The sequence below is a fragment of the Bubalus kerabau genome, chromosome 21, assembly GCF_029407905.1.
Source record: "Bubalus kerabau isolate K-KA32 ecotype Philippines breed swamp buffalo chromosome 21, PCC_UOA_SB_1v2, whole genome shotgun sequence".
Taxonomy (NCBI): Eukaryota; Metazoa; Chordata; class Mammalia; order Artiodactyla; family Bovidae; genus Bubalus; species Bubalus kerabau.
Window position 1 is genome coordinate 28731036 of NC_073644.1, and position 19073 is coordinate 28750108.

General features: G+C 41.2%; 1 protein-coding gene across 2 annotated transcripts in view; it reads right to left on the bottom strand.

The window, feature by feature from the left end:
- DSG2 (desmoglein 2) overlaps positions 1-19073 on the bottom strand; it is a 54330-nt gene that overhangs the window by 15275 nt on the left and 19982 nt on the right. For both annotated transcript variants that reach the window (XM_055559049.1, XM_055559050.1), the window contains exons 2-9: positions 19034-19069; positions 15538-15672; positions 10346-10507; positions 10106-10250; positions 9104-9270; positions 5387-5524; positions 5089-5274; positions 1044-1309 (exon numbers count right to left, since the gene is read on the bottom strand). In XM_055559049.1, coding sequence (XP_055415024.1) covers positions 1044-1309; positions 5089-5274; positions 5387-5524; positions 9104-9270; positions 10106-10250; positions 10346-10507; positions 15538-15672; positions 19034-19069 — 1235 coding nt within the window. The remainder of the gene's footprint in view (positions 1-1043; positions 1310-5088; positions 5275-5386; positions 5525-9103; positions 9271-10105; positions 10251-10345; positions 10508-15537; positions 15673-19033; positions 19070-19073) is intronic.

The following is a 19073-nucleotide window of genomic DNA, read 5'->3' on the forward strand; positions in this document are numbered from 1 at the left end:
GCAGTGTGTACATGTTGAACCCAAACTCTATCCTGTCCCCCCCATTCTTCACCTCGGCAACCATAAGCTGATTCTCAAAGTCTGTGAGTCTCTTTCTGTTTTGTAAAGAAGTTCGTTTGTATCATTTCTTTTCAGGCATCTAGTAGGTTCTTAATAAATATATTTTGAATAAAGGTCACCAGGATCAAGGCAAATGTTACAAGTTTCATCAATCCCTGGACCAAAGAGCCTGGTTTGAATGAAGATCAATTTTCAAGGCTGATGATCAATTAAAACTGGTTTCCCCATTACTAAAATTTTAATGCATTATGCAGCTTTTTTCCTCTTAATCAAAATTATGTAAACTGAACTTGCAGTAAATTTTACTTGCTACTTTCTTACCTCTAAAGACAGATTTTAGAAAGTTTCTTTCTGAACTTTCTCTTTGTTGCTATTTAGCCTTCTCAACCCAGAACTTTTTTAAATTAAAAATTAAAAAAAAAATTTTTTTTACAATGTTGCATTGGTTTCTGTCATACAACAATGCAAATCAGCCATAATTATACATACACTCCCTCCTTCCCTAGACTCCCTCCCCTCCCCCATCCCATCTCTCCAGGTCATCACGGAGCACCAAGCTGGGCTCCCTGTGCTACACGCAACTTCTCACTAGCTATCCATCTTACACCCGATAGTCTATGTATGTTGATGCCACTTTCTCCATTCTTCTCACTCTCTCCCTCCCCCACTGTGTCCACAAGTCCCTTTTTTATATCTGTGTCTCCTTTCCTCCCCTGCAAATAGGTTCATCAGCATCATTTTTCTGAACCCAGCCAGCCTTTGCCTCCCACTCGGGTCATGGAGGGAAGGGGGCTCCTGGGGAAACACCTGGCCTCTCAGTGACCACACAACTCCAGGAATTTCATTTACAGGCCTTTTGGGGTTTGTAGGCCCCCAAAGGCAGGGTTCAAAGAACTGAAGTGTCCAAATTCCATTATGATTTTTGAAAAGAGGCATTCAAAGTAACTTAGAACAAGGAAATAATATTCATAACCATCTCTTACTTTACATTGGGTACTTTTCCAGTGTCTTCATCAAAAGCTTGAAATTTTCCCAGTATTTGGCCCTGGCTTAATTTCTCCATGCTCTCACTAGTGTGAAATCGGATTGTGCTGCTTTTAAAATAAATGCCTTCTTTCACATTTTTCACTTTGACTTTGATGGGAATGGATGTCGGCTTGTATTTATCCTTAATTGATTTGTGAAAAGCTGCTTTGTTAGTGACGATAATGCTCAAGTCAAGATTCTTCATTGTTTCATAGTCTACTTTCTAGAAAGGCAAAATCAGAGGGAATTCTTTTAACAGGGAAAACAACAGAACACACGCGTGTGGTTTCAGTGTCAGATATTATATAATCATTTAAAACATGAAAAATACAGCAGTAAGTACAGTAAATCCCCAATATATAAATGAATTCCATTCTGAGAGCACATTCGTAGTCCAACTTTGTTCATTAAGTCCAACAAAGTTAGCCTAGGTATCCAACTAACACAACTGGCTACAGAGTACTGTAATAATACTGTCAAACAAATAATACATAAAAAACAAACACAAAAAATAAAGAAAACATTTCTAATCTTACAGTAAAGTACCTTGAGAATTACAGTAGTACCGTACAACAGATGGCATACAGGGGCTGGCATCCAGTGAACAGGCAAGAAGAGTTACAGAGTGGGGGTGGGAGAGGAGGAGGGAGGTGGGAGAGCTGAAGGATCGTCAGCAACAGGAGGCAGAGGGCGAGTTGCAGTTTCACTCATACTTTAACGTGACTGGACACGCAAATGTACATTCTCATTTTTGCAAGTTCAGTACTTGAAGGCTCGTATATAGGGGACTTACTGTATTCCAACTCTTAAATTGATACCATGTCATTAAAAATCTGCAGCCCCATGGACTGCAGCCCGCTAGGCGCCTCTGTCCATGGGATTTCCCAGGCAAGAATACTGGAGCAGGTTGCCATTTCCTTCTCCAAGGGATAGTCCCAACCCAGGAATCAAACCCAAACCCGTGAGTCTTGCATCTCCTGCATTTGCAGGCGGATTCTTTATCACTAGCACTACCTGGGGAGCCTAAGGATGTTTAGGAAGCATCCCCAATTTTATTTAAGATCAAAATCATTTCAAATATATATATTTTTTATTTTTAGCAATCTGAAGTGATTTTTTGCTTAATTTAAAAAAGTTAAGGGACATTCAATATTGGTTAATATTCCTTAAAAAGTGTTCCATGGGTTTGTTCTGGCAGAAAGGGCTACAGAAGTAGCAGCAGACCACCAGCTCTGTCCCATAGCATATCATAAAGCTGAGACCTCACTGCATCTTATTAGGTAGCACATAATATTAATTTGTCTCATTATTAATGATGTTCATTTTGATCCTTTGATCAAGGTGCTGTCTCTGAGGCTTCCCCACTGTAAAGTTACTTTTTGGCCTTTGTAATTCACGTGTATTTTGTGTGGTGGTATTTTGAAACTATTTAAGTGTCTCATTTCTCTGCAAATTTTCTGTTTGTTTATATTAGTATAAAAAAAATAAAAGAAGACCTCCTGGAGAAAAAAAAAATATTTGATTATATTAAACCCAGGAAGGGGTTTTCAAATCTGTTTAAAAATCTGCAGCCCCATGGACTGCAGCCCACTCTCTCCTCTGTCCATGGGATTTCCCAGGCAAGAATACTGGAGCAGGTTGCCATTTCCTTCTCCAAGGGATAGTCCTGACCCAGGAATTGAACCCGTGAGTCTTGCATCTCCTGCATTTGCAGGACTCTTTATCACTAGCGCCACCTGGGAAGCCTAAGGATGTTTAGAAAGAGAATCTAACCCCCTTCTTTGTACCATGATGTCTATTAATAACTGGTTTGCTATTAATGCCATAAAAGATTAACCCTCTTCCAAATACTCTGTTCTTTGCGAATTGTGGTATATTACATTTGATTTGATCAGTTTATCACTCTCTCTCTATATTTTCCAATTTGTCCATTTTCTTTTTAAAAACATTTCTATAGTGTTCTACTATTTAGATACACTTAATTGACTTAGCTATTCTGTTATTAGGCATTTGGACTATTTGCAATTAACACTGCTCTGAACATTTGCATGCAAGTTTTTTTTTTTGTAGATACTGTATATGTTTTTATTTTTCTTGGGTGAACACCTAGGACTAAATTGTTGGGTCACTGGATTAGTACTCTATTTAATTTTTTATGAAACTGCCAAACTGGCTCTACCATTTAATGTTTCCACTGGCAATATACAGGAGTCCTGGTTTGCCTGTATTCTCACTGATACTTGGTGGTGTTGGTCTTTTTTGATTGTAGCTTCTTTCTAGCCAGGCGTGCAGTGACAGCCCACACAGACTTCATCTGCACCTTCCCTAATGTCTACTGATGCTGGATATCCTTTATGTGCACACTTGCTATTTGCATATCTTCTCTAACTTCCTGTGAATGGAATTTGATGGTTGCCCTTATACTTCGGAAGTGATTCTTTATACAATTGAGAAACTAAATTCATAATTTTCTTAATCTGGTGCTGTCATTTTACTACTAAATTTACAGTAACTCTGTCCCTTTTTGTGCTACTATGGTGCATTGAGGGTACTTTTATTATTCATCACTATGTGACTGCTTCTCCTTCTGTATATTATTGGCTTTTAATCTCAAGCACTGAGCAGGGCTGCAGCTATAATCTATGACTAAAAAAGGATGCTTAGTTCTATACAAGCAGGTAAACTGATTTTGTCTCTAATGCCATTATATATTTATTCAGTAATCATAAAATTTGTCTTCCCTTTAATCCAAAATCACTGCAGATGGTGATTGCAGCCATTAAACTAAAAGACGCTTACTCCTTGGAAGGAAAGTTATGACCAACCTAGATAGCACATTAAAAAGCAGAGACATTACTTTGCCAACAAAGGTCCGTCTAGTCAAGGCTATGGTTTTTCCAGTGGTCATGTATGGATGTGAGAATTGGACTGTGAAGAAAGTTGAGCACCGAAGAATTGATGCTTTTGAACTGTGGTGTTGGAGAAGACTCTTGAGAGTCCCTTGGACTGTAAGGAGATCCAACCAGTCCATTCTAAAGATCAGTCCTGGGTGTTCTTTGGAAGGAATGATGCTAAAGCTGAAACTCCAGAACTTTGGCCACCTCATGAGAAGAGTTGACTCATTGGAAAAGACTCTGATGCTGGCAGGGATTGGGGGCAGGAGGAGAAGGGGATGACAGAGGATGAGATGGCTGGATGGCATCACTGACTTGATGGACATGAGTCTGGGTGAACTCCGGGAGTTGGTGATGGACAGGGAGGCCTGGCATGCTGCGATTCATGGGGTCACAAAGAGTCAGATAGGACTGAGCAACTGAACTGAACTAAACCGAATCTTATTCTGTTTTCCTCTGCTATACAAAAAGTGGTCTATATACATATGGTAGCCTATTGATAAATGGTATCCATAATTATTACAATGAAACTTCAAGTTAATTTTCCTCTATTCTGTTATACATTATATTATCATCGTTCCTCTATTAGGGTTTATTTACTTTACCATATAATAAGTTTTGTAAAAAATGTGGATGCTTCTGGAATCAATTTTTGTCTGTGACTTAATGAAATGTTTTGAAAGCTTTAGCTTTTCATTTTATTTTAAAATTTGATATTCTATCATTAACCACTTAACATAAATGGTATTCTTCCTTTTTAATTTTGTTTTAAAAAAAAATTCATCCTCTAAATTTGTTTAAAAAATTCTGTAGGAGTCAGGGTTTTAAATGTTTAAGACCCATATACTTATAACACGATTTAATTTTCATTGATTCAATTAAGCAGAATTATACACTTTGTTTCAAAATGCAACCCTCACACTACTGACATTAGAAATACAAAGAGTGTGACCACTCACAACCATAGAGCTTGGGCAAATAGGGATGGGCAAAAACCTATCTCTAACATTGTGGCACCAGTACTAATAAATATTTGGAGCTCAAAATACATGAGTGTCCTCCTCTTGACCAACTTCTCTCATTCCAGGTTTGAACACTAAGTCCTTACCTTAATCAGGGTCACAATTCCTTCATTAGTTTGAGTATCAGTTTCTATGTGGAAATAACCCCCTTCGTTTCCTGATGCAAAAGTAAAATTTGCTAACCAATTATCCGAGCCTACTTCATCTGCGTCGGAGACTTTTATGCGTAAAACCTCTACGTTGGCTTGGTTTTCTTCAATTGATCCTTCATACTGCAAAACACAAACAGGAGGTTTTTATTCTAATGGAACACAAACATAAGTGATATATTTTTAGTTATGACTGACATATAAGTAGGCACATTTGTTATAAAATAATAGTTACCACGTTTCTGTCAACTACAGGTATATTGTCATTGACGTCCAAAATACGAATCTGAACTTGAGCTTGTTTTACTGGTTTATCTGTTATTTGTCCATTGCCATCTCTTGCTTCTACTGTCAAAGTGTAGCTGCTGTATTCCTGCAAGGCAATGAAAAAGATCCGGCTGGGGTGAAAGTGAATTGCTCCCAAATCCGTCTTTCTGGTTTGAGTTCACTTTATCATCAGGGGAATGAACCTCAGTACATTTTATTCATAAGTAAGTTTCATGGGGGCTTCCCTGGTGGCTCAGTGGTAAAGAATCTGCCTGCCAATGCAGGACACACAGGTTCAATCCCTGATCTGGGACGATCCCACATACCTCGGAGCAAGTAAGCCTGTACGCCACGACTACTGGGCCTGTGCTCTAGACCCCAGGAGCTGTACCTACTGAAGCCTGAGGGCCCTACAGTCTGTGCTAAACGACAAGAGAAGCCACTGCAGTGAGCACTCTGCGCACAACTAGAGAGCAGCTCCGCTCGCTGCAACTAGAGAAGACCCAGTACAGCAACAAAGACCTAGAGCAGCCAAAAATAAATAAGTAAATATTAAAAAAAGTTTCATGACCTGCTGTTAATTCTGTGAAGATGCTGTTTGTTTGCCATCAGAGCTTTTTTTTTTAAAAGGGCAGAAAAGCCTAGAGCAGTTGTTGACATTAAAATTCTTAATTACGTCATTGGTGATATTTATCAGGAGATGAGTCTCTCCTTAAAATAGTCTGAGCACAAAAGTGCTTTCAAAAGGTAGTCAGCATTACACTGGAAGTGATGAGACTCTAGAAATTAGTTTTTTATAGCCCACACTTCATGTTAGGTTAAAAGTTGTCATGAAGACTTAACCCCCCAAGAACACTGGGTCAGTAAACGCAAAACTTGGTGCACTTTTTATCCCCACGAGAGAAGATTCTTGGAGAACCCCACCCAGAGAACAACATCTCAGATGTTATTCCAAAGGGGACCTGTCTCTTCCACGTGGTCCCTTCTGATGGCTCCATCGGTGTGGCTGAAGTTTAAGAAGGAGCCGGGCAGCGAGTACCCATGCCCGGGACCCTGTGCAGAGCAAAACTGCTCAGTGAAAGGCAGGATGGCAGAGACTCTGGGACCAGCTGCCTGAGTTCCAATTCTGACATGCTAGCTATGTCGGACACACATTATCCCTTTGACCCTTGGTTTCCTTCTACATAAAATGAGGATAACTGGATCTGTCTCACAGGGTTTACAGGTTCATTAACTGAATTAATCCACGTAAAAGGCTTGGAATAGCACTGGGCACATGGCTTGCCCAGTAAGTGACAGCCAGTATTCTTTTTTGCTAAATGTTTCAGAGACAGAATCACACTACTACTTCAAAATAGTACTTTTCCATTCTCATTTTATGTGAAAAGGTAGAGTAGAATACTAGGAGTAATAATATCCTTTAGGGCTTCTCTGGTGGTTCAGATGGTAAAGAATGTGCCTGCAATGCAGGAGATCCGGGTTCAATCCCTGGGTCAGGAAGACCCCCTGGAGAAGGGAATAGCAACCCACTCCAGTACTCGTCTGGAGAAACCCACAGACAGAGAAGTCTGGCGGGCTACAGTCTGTGGGGTTGTAAAGAGTCAGATACAACTGAACGACTAACACTTTCACTAACCTTTACAAAGATATCATAGGAATGTTGACCAGCATCCTCTTCCTCTCTGGCCAGAGTTAAATCATTTTTTTAAGCATTACAAAATACACTGATTGTGTCTGATGATGATTTATATTTGATGACAATACAGCACTCTAAGGATCATCAACATTTTACCATGCATGCTGTTAACATCTTTATGTGTGTAGCATTTATGAAATCTTGTCTTCCTTTTTTAACTAAAATGTTCCCTTTGACTTAGAAATAAAAAAATGAAATGTTTGAGAAATTATCCTTTAGGAAACAACTCAAATTTTCCTTCAATTTGGGATCTACAATAACTCTTTACTCTACAAATACTGCTATTACTCTAAACAGGACTTCTATTTAAATCTCTTTTCCTCCCTCTGAAAATGTACTAGCAGTAGGAAAGATTCCTAAAGTTTCATTCAGATCAGTTCAGTTCAGTTGCTCAGTCGTGTCCGACTCTTTGCGACCCCATGAATCGCAGCACGCCAGGCCTCCCTGTCCATCACCAACTCCCGGAGTTCACTGAGACTCACGTCCATCGAGTCAGTGATGCCATCCAGCCATCTCATCCTCTGTTGTCCCCTTCTCCTCCTGCCCCCAATCCCTCCTCAGAGTCTTTTCCAATGAGTCAACTCTTCGCATGAGGTGGCCAAAGGACAGGAGTTTCAGCTTCAGCATCATTCCTTCCAAAGAAATCCCAGGGCTGATCTCCTTCAGAATGGACTGGTTGGATCTCCTTGCAGTCCAAGGGACTCTCAAGAGACTTCTCCAACACCACAGTTCAAAAGCATCAATTCTTCGGTGCTCAGCCTTCTTCACAGTCCAACTCTCACATCCATACATGACCACAGGAAAAACCATAGCCTTGACTAGACGAACCTTTGTTGGCAAAGTAATGTCTCTGCTTTTGAATATGCTATCTAGGTTGGTCATAACTTTCCTTCCAAGGAGTAAGCGTCTTTTAATTTCATGGCTGCAATCACCATCTGTAGTGATTTTTGGAGCCCAGAAAAATTAAGTTTGACACTGTTTCCACTGTTTCCCCATCTATTTCCCATGAAGTGATGGGACGCCATGATCTTCGTTTTCTGAATGTTGAGCTTTAAGCCAACTTTTTCACTCTCCACTTTCACTTTCATCAAGAGGCTTTTTAGTTCCTCTTCACTTTCTGCCATAAGGGTGGTGTCATCTGCATATCTGAGGTTATTGATATTTCTCCCGGCAATCTTGATTCCAGCTTTATAGAACCACAAAGTAGGAACATTGCTTTAGAACTCTCTAGCAAACAGATCCTGACTGGAGAGGCCCTAGGTCAATGCTTATGTAATTTAAAAATTTCCAGGAGCCACATGAAAAAAAAAATAAAGAGGGAATTCCTTGGTGGTCCAGTGGTTAGGACTTGGTACTTCACTGCTGGGGCCTGGGTTTAATCCTTGGTCAGGGAACTAAGATCCTGCAACCACTGGTGTGGCCAAATAAATAAATCATTAAAAAAAAAGTAAAAGGAGACAGTTGATACTAGTTTTATTTTTGCTTTGGGAGAGTAGAAGTATATTGGTATGCCTTTTCATTTATAAAAACATTTGGGGGGTTTTCTGGTTGATTATCTTCCTCTTCCTTTACCATGATGCCTACTTACAGTAATGACAGGGGACTGTTTCAACACCAGGTGATACTAGTTTTAAACAAAGAAATTTCATTTAACCCATGGTATCCGAAATGTTATCAATTCAACAAGCGATCAACCAAAAATTATTAAGGTGATATTTTAACATTCTTTTTCTTTTTCATATTATGTCTTCCCAATCTGGTGTATATTTTCCAATTATAGCACATCTCAACTGGGGCTAGTCACATTTCGAGTGGCCAATGGCCACATAGGACTGATGGCTATGATACTAGACAGCACATCCCTAGAGGAGGATCATTCTGAGTTATCCTATGAGTGAGTAACACAAGGCAAAGCCAGAAAATTAGACTAGAGAGAGAGAGGAAGGAGAGGAGAGCAGAAAAGATGAATAACACGAAATATTAATTTACCTCTCTGTCCAAGGTAATACTGGTTGTATAGATCTCTCCTGTATCTTTATTTAGGTAAAACACTGGAGAATTAGCAGGCTCCTGAGACACGATCCTATAGGAAATTTTAGAATTCAGAGTGTTGGGCTCATCTGCATCGCTTGCGGTGATTTTCATCACTAGTGTATCTGGTAGCAGAAACGAAGGGGTCCAAGGTGAAACACAACTTTTAGCACTCTTACGTTATGTTACTATTTTACGTATCATATCAGCTTGTTCCAAAAAGGATTTTAGGTATGTATCAAATTCAGTTTACTAAGATCAAAGAATTTAATTGCTTGAGGGAGCAAGTGTGAATGGAGGTAGGAATAGGAAAAATAAGATAAAAGTGAGGCTGAGGTTAGTATATACAATTTTTAAGGTGAAGTCCTAGACGCGCTATAGGAGGACCACAGATTTGCTTATCACATTTCTAATAACCGATACAAAGAAAGAAAAATGAACAGATACACGTACATGCTTATTAAAATACAAGCAATTCAGGAGAAGCATAGCTATTCTTTACATTCAGATCAAAGAGAAATCTCTCCTGCAAGCCCCCATATAGAAAGCTGCATTTAACACTTGCATTGAAGCCTGGAGGTAGAAATAATATATCTAAGGTTAGCCAACTACGGACAGTGGGCCCAAGCCAGGCAGCCGCCTGATTCTGTGAATAAAACTTTACTGGAACATACCCATAACTATTTGTTTACATAGCATCTATGGCTGCTTTCCGGACATAGGGTGAAACTGACAAGTTGCTACACAGACCTAACCTATCACATCAATCTTCCACATCTGTTTTGAGGGTAAAAAAAACTTAAAACAAAAAATCAGTTCCAAACCTAGATCAATCAGTTTATTATTATTTTTCCTGTGGGTAATATTCAGCCTCCACTAAGACAGAGGTTTCAGTGTTCAGTGACATGCTGGGCACAGAATGATCTTGGGTACTCATTCATAAAAACAATAAACTCTTACTTGCTGCACTTAGCTCTTCAACAGATCCAACAAAGACGTCCTGTGTGAACACTGGCTCGTTGTCATTGATGTCAAGAACTTTAATTCTGAGTTCTATTGGTTTCTCTAAGTTTTTTCCTCTTTCATCCAAAGCGTAACCAGTTACCTGGAATCATGACATACATAATAGAAAGCATTTAGGCTGAGGTCATTCAAGTAGCACAATTTCAAAAAAATAATAAAATGTAAAATTGTTCTTACCAGAAAAAATGGCGTTTCTTCTCGATCTAGAATGGTGGTAACGTTCAGTTCTCCGGTGTCTTTATTAAAGACAAACACACCAAAAGGTGGCTCCGTGATCCCCTTTCCAGTGTATTTGTATGTAATTTTTAGTTTTTTTTCTTCTGCAAGATCAGAGTGTATCTAACATAAAAATAAGAGAGGAATGCTTCAAGTTTAACTCTAACTTACAGGTAATCGTTTTTAATTGAAAATTTCGCTCTGAAGCTGTTGGATGTTGAAAGGAGGGAGGTGGGAGGACACAGGTGATCCAGAGCAGAGGTGCTGGGGTCAGAGCACCCGGGTCTAGTCATGTCACAGCTACACTAGGTGTGATGCTAATGGTTACCTACCCTCCCACGCTTCAGTGTTCTTACCTGCAATGTGAAGGGACACTTCTGCCTACCTCTTAGGGTTGTTATGAAATTAAGATATCATTAGGGGGGGTACATCTTGGTAAGAGTGGATTTTAAATTTAGGTAAGGTAACATTTGCAGACTCAAAACCACCTTTATAACTCCGATCATCAGGAAGGTATGAGTAAGGCATCCTTTCACAAGAGGGTTAAAATAGTCAAGCGCTTCGCCTACTTGGAATGTTCCTGCAGATTAGTGTTTCTAACCTGGGGGACTTCTGTAGTTAACACCTTCCTCCTCTAGAAAGAGCTCTATTTGTATCTCTAACTTGTTTGTTTCCCATTTCTGTTATCTCTAACTCTTCATCAGTAAGTGTATCTCTGTCGCCCCCTGCTGGATCCTCAATTTCTCTTTTCAGACATCCCTGAAGCCATCACCCACCTCTGCCCCGCCAGTTATTCGTCCTGAAATCTCAGAATTAGCTACATATGCTTCCCACAGGATTCCCAACATGCTCTGGGGCGGAGGGTGCTGCTGAGAATGAGATGCGGCTCCAACCTCCTGTCACGCCTGCTCTGCTCCTGGAGGAATGGGGACTCTGAGGCAGTCCGGTGATCACTTTTCACTGAGCCTCTGTCTGTCTTTCCCTTTCTCTGTGTTTCTCTCTTTTTTTTTTTTTTGCCAAGTACATGCATATACACACACAACCCATGTGTATGTGTATACACATACATCAGTATTTATAGAGAATATTGTAGATCTTTATGTGCTGACTATATATATAATTTCACTTATGTTAGAAATAAAATCAAACTGTGTGTGGACCTAGCAGTTGGTTTGCATATACACATGTATGCACATAAGAGTATGTAAGTATATACATACTTATGGATTTCAAAAGATATGGAAGATACTAAGCTGTTGACAGTATTACTTTTAGATAAAGAATCTATAAAGTTGGGGAACTACAACAGAATGTTTTGCTTTTTATGTAAATTTTACTCTTAACAACTTTTATAATTAAAATTAGTAAGAAGAATAGCTAATGCTTACTGAACCCCATGTATTTTAGGGAAACCTATTGAAAGAATGAGTGAATAACTCAGATATCTCATCAAGCTAGCACTAAGCAAACCAGAAAGCTTAACTGCTTGTATACAAACTATTATGTAAAGTCATGGGCTTCACCGGAGGCTCAGACTGTAAAGAATCTGCTTGCAATGCAAGAGACCCGGGCTTGATCCCTGGAGAAGGGAATGGCTACCCACTCCAGTATGCTTGCCTGGGAAATCCTATGGACAGAGGAGACTGGCAGACTACTACTGTCCTTGGGGCTGCATAGAGTCAGACACGACTAAGCAACTTTCACTCACTTTATGTAAAGCCATAATCAAACATTTAGATTTAAGAGGGCTTTTATCAAAATAATATACTGCTGGAAAAAGGAAAGTGTCTTCTGTTCCTGGCTGCTCTTTTTTAAAAGGAGCTTGTTGTGTGTGCTGTTTATAAGGTTGGAAAGATGAAGGTACCACTTGCCTATGAACATTTATTCATTCACACAAATGTTTACAGGATGTTGGCTCTGCTCGGGGCACAGGGTGTGCACGAGCTGTGAGTCCTGAGGACCAAGCACCTGCCCTCAGGGAGCTTACACTGTACTGAGGGAAGCAGACAACAAGCAAGCAACTTATGACATAATGTCCTGGAGGTGCTGCTGCTGCTGCTAAGTCGCTTCAGTCGTGTCCGACTCTGTGTGACCCCATAGAAGGCAGCCCACCAGGTTTCCCTGTCCCTGGGCTTCTCCAGGCAAGAACACTGCAGTGGGTTGCCATTTCCTTTTCCAATGCATGAAAGTGAAAAGTGAAAGTGAAGTCACTCAGTCGTGTCCGACTCTTCGCGACCCCATGGACTTGCAGCCTACCAGGCTCCCTACGTCCATGGGATTTTCCAGGCAAGAGTACTGGAGTGGGTTGCCATTGCCTTCTCCGAGTGGAGGTGAATGAGCTATAAACCGAGCTGAATGAAGTGAGGGGATTGAGATGGGGTGAGGCCGGGAAGGGAATTCTTGGCCAGATATGCTGTGAGATACTGCAAATACCTATGGGGAGGGGTTCCAGGCAGAGGGAACAGCAAGTGCTAAGGACTGATGCTAAAGCTGAAGCTCTAATACTTTGGCCACCTGATGAGAAGAGCTGACTCATTGGAAAAGACCCTGATGCTGGGCAAGATTGAGGGCAGGAGAAGGGGAAGACAGAGGATGAGATGGTTGGATGGCATCACCGACTCAATGGACAGGAGTTTGAGCAAACTCTGCAAGATAGTGAAGGACAGGGAAGCCTGGAGTGCTGCAGTCCATGGGGTCGCAAAGAGTCAGACACGACTGAGCAACTGAACAACGAAAGGGTGGGAGGCTGGCATGGGCTTTGGGCTTGTGTCAGCTTAGGGAGGTGGCAGGGTACGGGATGAAGGCTGATAGGAGCTGGGGTCAGAGAGGAGGTCAAAGTCAACAAATCCTAAGAGAGCTCTTGTTGGCAGAAGTGAGGAGTGTGTTTCTTCCACTGCAGTGGACAGCTGTTGATAGGGCTTCACGAAGGGGATGAAAATTTCAGTTCAGAAGACCACGTTGGCTGCTTTCTGGAGAATGGACTGTGGTGGGGGAGGGGCAGGCAAGAGTGAAGGCAGGGAGACCAGGTCAGGGTGCTTTCGGCAACACAGGTCAGAGCTGACACTGACGGGCACGAGGAGCGTGGCAGTGGAGAGAGGTGGGCAGATTCAGAATACACTTTCGGCAAAGAACTGACAGTACCTGCTACAGTTTTGAAAATACTGAACAAAATTATAGTACCATTTACTGAAACAGATAGAACTTAGGGAGAACAGCTTTCAGAAAAAGCAAGGGTTCAGACTTTACATGTGCTAAATCTGAGATACAAATGAATGGAACTACCATATTATTTATCAAAACAATAGGGCATTTGAGAGTTGAAAGGGGAGTTATTAATAATTAGGTCAGGACAATGGCCATAAACCCAGACTGTTTCAGGCAAGATGAGTTAGATAGCAGTTTATTTTCATTTTGAAAACTACTTTCATGCGTAGGGCGGCAGAATGTGTGCCTCTGATATAATAGTTTTAAGCTGAAAGCGATTGAGAAGCAGCAGATACAAGAAAAACTCTCTGTCCTCCCCCTATTTGCCTAAGACTGTTGTGGTTTAGTCATTAAGTCGTGTCTGACTCTTGCGACCCCATAGATTGCAGCCCGCCAGGCTCCTTTTTCCTAGAATTTCTCAGATGAGAATAGTGGAGTGGGTCGCCATGCCCTTCTCCAGGGGATCTTCCCGACTCATAAACTGAAATAGTGTCTCTTACATCTCCTGCATTGGCAGGTGGGTTCCTTACCACAGTGCCACCTGGGAAGCCTTACTTGCCTAAGAGCAGGACGTAAGTTTGTAAAGGTGCCTTTTCCACCCCTCTGGACAGCAAGGACAAAAAAGTTAATCACTGGAGGGGAGTTTAGATCCCTATCAGCCTGGAGACAGGACCAGGAGAATCTACAAAACGAACCTGACTAACTAGCTTTCTCTAGTATTAGTTGCCCATCTATTTGCCTTCCCAGGTAGCTGCCCCCGGGAATTCGAGGTCTTTCTTGTCTGTCTTGTCACTTTTCTAAAAATATATTGTCCTTCTACTAAGAAGCTTATATAAACCCAAATCCTAACCAAGCCTTTGATTTACTCATCTCTGGGTACTCCCACGTGTTTCATGCGGGACAGACAAGTTTCTAGGGGCTTCCCAGGTGGCTCAACGGGTAAAGAATCTGCCTGTAATGTAGGAGACACAGGCGATGCGGTTCAATCTCTGGGTCTGGAAAAATCCCCTGGAGGAGGGCATGGCAACCCACTCCAGTATTCTTGCCAGGAGAATCCCATGAACAGAGAAGCCTGGCGGGCTACAGTCCACGGGGCAGCAGAGTCAGACAGGATTGAAGTGACTGAGCACAGAGCACATACAGACACGTTACTGCTTGTTTTTCTCTTGTTAATTATTTTTTGTCAGTCCAATTTACAGGGCTCCTGCCAGAGAACCTAGGTAGGTGCTAGGGAAAACAGATGATGAGATCTCCTTTTAAGCAATGTTAACACCCACTCCAGTGTTCTTGCCTGGAGAATCCCAAGGACAGGGGAGCCTGGTGGGCTGCCGTCTATGGGGTCACACAGATTGGACACGACTGAAGCGACTTAGCAGCAGCAACACTCTGTTAAACAAGGATTCAACTAGTGCCTGAGTCCATTCTTAGTTGAATCAAACAGTGAAAGTCACTCAAACATGTCCAACTCTTTGAGATCCCCTGGACTTCTCCATGGACTTCTCCAGGCCAGAATACTAGAGTGGGTAGCTGTTCCCTTCTCCAGGGGATCTTCCCAACCCAGGGATCGAACCCAGGTCTCCCTCATTGCAGGCAGATTCTTTACGAGCTGAGCCACCAGGAAAGCCCAAGAATACTGGAGTAGTAGCCTATCCCTTCTGTAGCAGATCTTCCCACCCCAGGAATCGAACCAGGGTCTCCTGCATTGCAGGCGCATTCTTTACCAGCTGAGCTACCAGGGAAGCCCAGTTGAATCAAAGCCCTCCATTAAATACATGTTCACCACTAATGCTGCATCTTCTAGAATAGGAAAGTGGATCTTCAAGGTGACATCTAGAATATTAAAAAGTTCAGTCAGTACATCATGGAACATTCCTAAAATTTTACAGTGAACATGGATGATCTCAGACCACATTTTGTGCATGTACTTCCTTTTCCTCTTTAGACAGTACCTTGGCAATCGGATTCTTCCTGGACAGGTCCTCTCCCTCCCGGAGGGCCACAGGGGCGGTGATCCAAGCACGCTTTTGTCTCACTGGGTGAATGTGTTTAGGAAGCAACTTGCTTTCATTTCTTGAATGTAAGGCCTAAAGCAATAAAATGTTGCCAAAAAATTAGTAAAACATTAGTATGGAATCATAAAATGTACTAGAAGTTGAAAGAAAGCTGTGCCAATTCTAAGGTATAAATTATTTCCTACTTTTTGATATGGCCTTAATATAGGCTTTGGACTTCCCAGGTGGTGCTAGTGGTAAAGAACCCACCTGCCAATGTAGGAGACATAAGAGAAAAACAGGTTCAGTCTCTGGGTCAGGAACATCCCCTGGAGGAGGGCATGGCAACCCACTCCAGTATTCTTACTTGGAGAATCCCATGGACAGGGGAGTCTGGTGGGCTACAGTCCATACGGCTACAAAGAGTTGGACATGACTAAAGCGACTTGGCACGCACGCACAGGTTTCATTTTCAAAGAGAAAATATATACTCTGGAACAAACACTGTCTACCTGAAGAGCTTGTTTCCAAACCAGTAAAGCAGTTTTGTTTTGTTGGTTTTTTTATCAGCAAGGAAAGATCTCCCAGAGGGAAGACTTAAAAAGGATAGAATAATTTAGTGACCTTACAAATGGGCAAATTACAATTAACACGGCAAGTCAAGAAATGTTTCTAACTGAAAATGAAGTCTTATTTTTCTGTGGTGGCTTATAATTTAAAAATGAATTACTAATGCTTTAAGACAAAATTATCAGTAACCTGTTGATATCAACTTAACTAAAACTAGTGAAAGTGTCAGTTAATGAATTTATTGTTTTAAGAATGAAGTTAAAGGATTAAATGGCCCATCTCTGGTTTATCAAAAACTAGGCAGAAAACTAATCTATAAGTTTTCAGTTGGGCTTTAATAGATGAATATATATTTTATCCAAGGAAAATTTTAATGCAGTATTAAAATGAAATGACCTAGTATTTTAAGATCAGAGATGATTTTTATACTAAGTTTACCATTTTACTCATTTTATTGCTCTATATAACTTGCATTTTACTTCAAAATATTTACACTGGTTATCACTAGGTCACTGATTTTTTTCCTTTGTTGAGTGGAAAAAATTCTTCTATAATTAAAAAAATTAATTATGTATCAAAACATTAAAACGATATTAAAGTTTATAATGTAAAAATGTAAAACAGCCTCCCAGTTTTTCACTCATGTTTTAGAAAATGCATTGTTAACAGCTTGATAAATATCTTTTGATATTTTCTTATGATCATACAGCTGCACATGTTAAAAGGTCTTTTTTTTTTTTTTTTTTTTTTTTCATAAAAATGGAATTATATTAGGATAGCCAAAAAGTTTGTTCAGGTTTTTTTCTGCAATAGCTTATGGAAAACCCGAAACAAACTTCATGGCCAACCCAATACTATACATCACATTCTGTCCCTTGATTTTTCATTCAGTACCTCACCATGGACATTCCTCCATGTACTGTGAGTTGTTCTACTTTTACCATTCTCTTACTGATGGATATTTAGAGTGTCAAAAATGCTGCATCTCCCCTGGGTAGAGGTTCCTGTGAACGTGGTTGAGTGGGAATGGCTGACTCTGAGGTGATAGGATATAGCTGATGTTGTTTAGTTACTACGTCATGTCTGACTCTTTGCAAGCCCATAGACTGTAGCCCACCACACAGACTGTCGAGTTGGTGACGGACAGGGAAGCCTAGTGTGCTGCAGTCCATGGGGTTGCAAAAAGTCGGACACAACTGAGCAAGTGAACTGAGACTGTAGTCCACCAGGCTCCTCTGTCCATGGGATTTCCCAGGCAAGAATACTGGAGTGGGTAGTCATTTCTTTCTCCAAGGGATCTTCCTGACCCAGGGATTAAACCCACATTTCCTGCTTGGTAGGCAGGAAATGATCCACCAGGGAATTTACCTGAATCCACCTGAAATTTATAACTGATCTACCTGGGAAGCTGCAGGGATAGAGTAGGATAACCAAAAGCTAGCTTGAAGTCCCATTAGGAGACTGTTAATAGAGAGGGAACTTAGTGGGCTTTGGGAGACCACAGTAAGTAAATAATCACTCAAGCAAGTAATGGAAAAATCCCGAAACAATGTGGGCTTACTTAATTCATAAAGCTAAACAAGTTGCTTAGCATTGAAGCCAGATGGGTTTGCTTAACAACAAAACCAAGTTAACTTGCTTAACAACAAAACCATGTAACAGAAGCAAGAGACATGTCCCAAAATAAACAAAAAAACAATAGTGGAAGGCCCCAAACCTGCCCAGTGACAACAACAAGTTAATGACCCTTAAAACATACTCTCTGCAAATATAAAAAACAATAATTTACAGGAAGGTGACATTTCAAAGTGAAAGACCCTCACTGTACTGAGACCTAATATAATTTTTCCAAAGTGCCAAGAGGGATGCACCATATAGGGTCAATAACCCCTCCACCCAACACATGGGAGTTAATGACATAAGACTCAAAGAATGAAAAACAAGGTGATCTTCTTTCCATCCCCTTTCTTTTATTTATAAAAATGCATCACTTCATGGGAAATAGATGGGGAAACAGTGTCAGACTTTATTTTTTGGGCTCCAAAATCACTGCAGATAGTGACTGCAGCCATGCAATTAAAAGACGCTTACTCCTTGGAAGAAAAGTTATGACCAATCTAGATGGCATATTGAAAGGCAGAGACATTACTTTGCCAACAAAGGCCCATCTAGTCAAGGCTATGGTTTTTCCAGTGATCATGTATGGATGTGAGAGTTGGACTGTGAAGAAAGCTGAGCACCAAAGAATTGAGGCTTTTGAACTGTGGTGTTGGAGAAGACTCTTGAGAGTCCCTTGGACTGCAAGGAGATCCAACCAGTCCATTCTGAAGGAGATCAGCCCTGGTATTTCTTTGGAAGGAATGATGCTGAAGCTGAAACTCCAGTCCTTTGGCCACCTCATGTGAAAAGTTGACTCATTGGAAAAGCCTCTGATGCTGGGAGGGATTGGGGGCAGGAGGAGAAGGGGACGACAGAGGATGAGATGGCTGGATGGCATCACTGACTCGATGGACGTGAGTCTGGGTGAACTCTGGTGGGAGTTGGTGATGGACAGGGAGGCCTGGCATGCTGCGATTCATGGGGTCGCAAACAGTCGGAAACGACTGAGCGACTGAACTGAACTGAACCCACTAATATTCGGGGCAGCACAACCCTTGACCACCTGCCTGGAAGCCTCACAATCATCCTATTCTAGTAAATCTCTTATGTATCACTACGCCTTTCGCTGAATTCTTTCCTGTGCTGAGACATAAAGGCCCGCGGCTCCTCGGCACCCCCTCAAAACGCCACCTAGCGGTTTCAGTGGGAGTCTGTGCTTTCAGTCTGGTAAAGACGCACGTCTTCTATAAAATTCAAGATAGGAATAATCCCCTTTGTTTCTTACCTCAAAATGGAGTCCATTTCCAAAGTCAAAGCAGATCTAG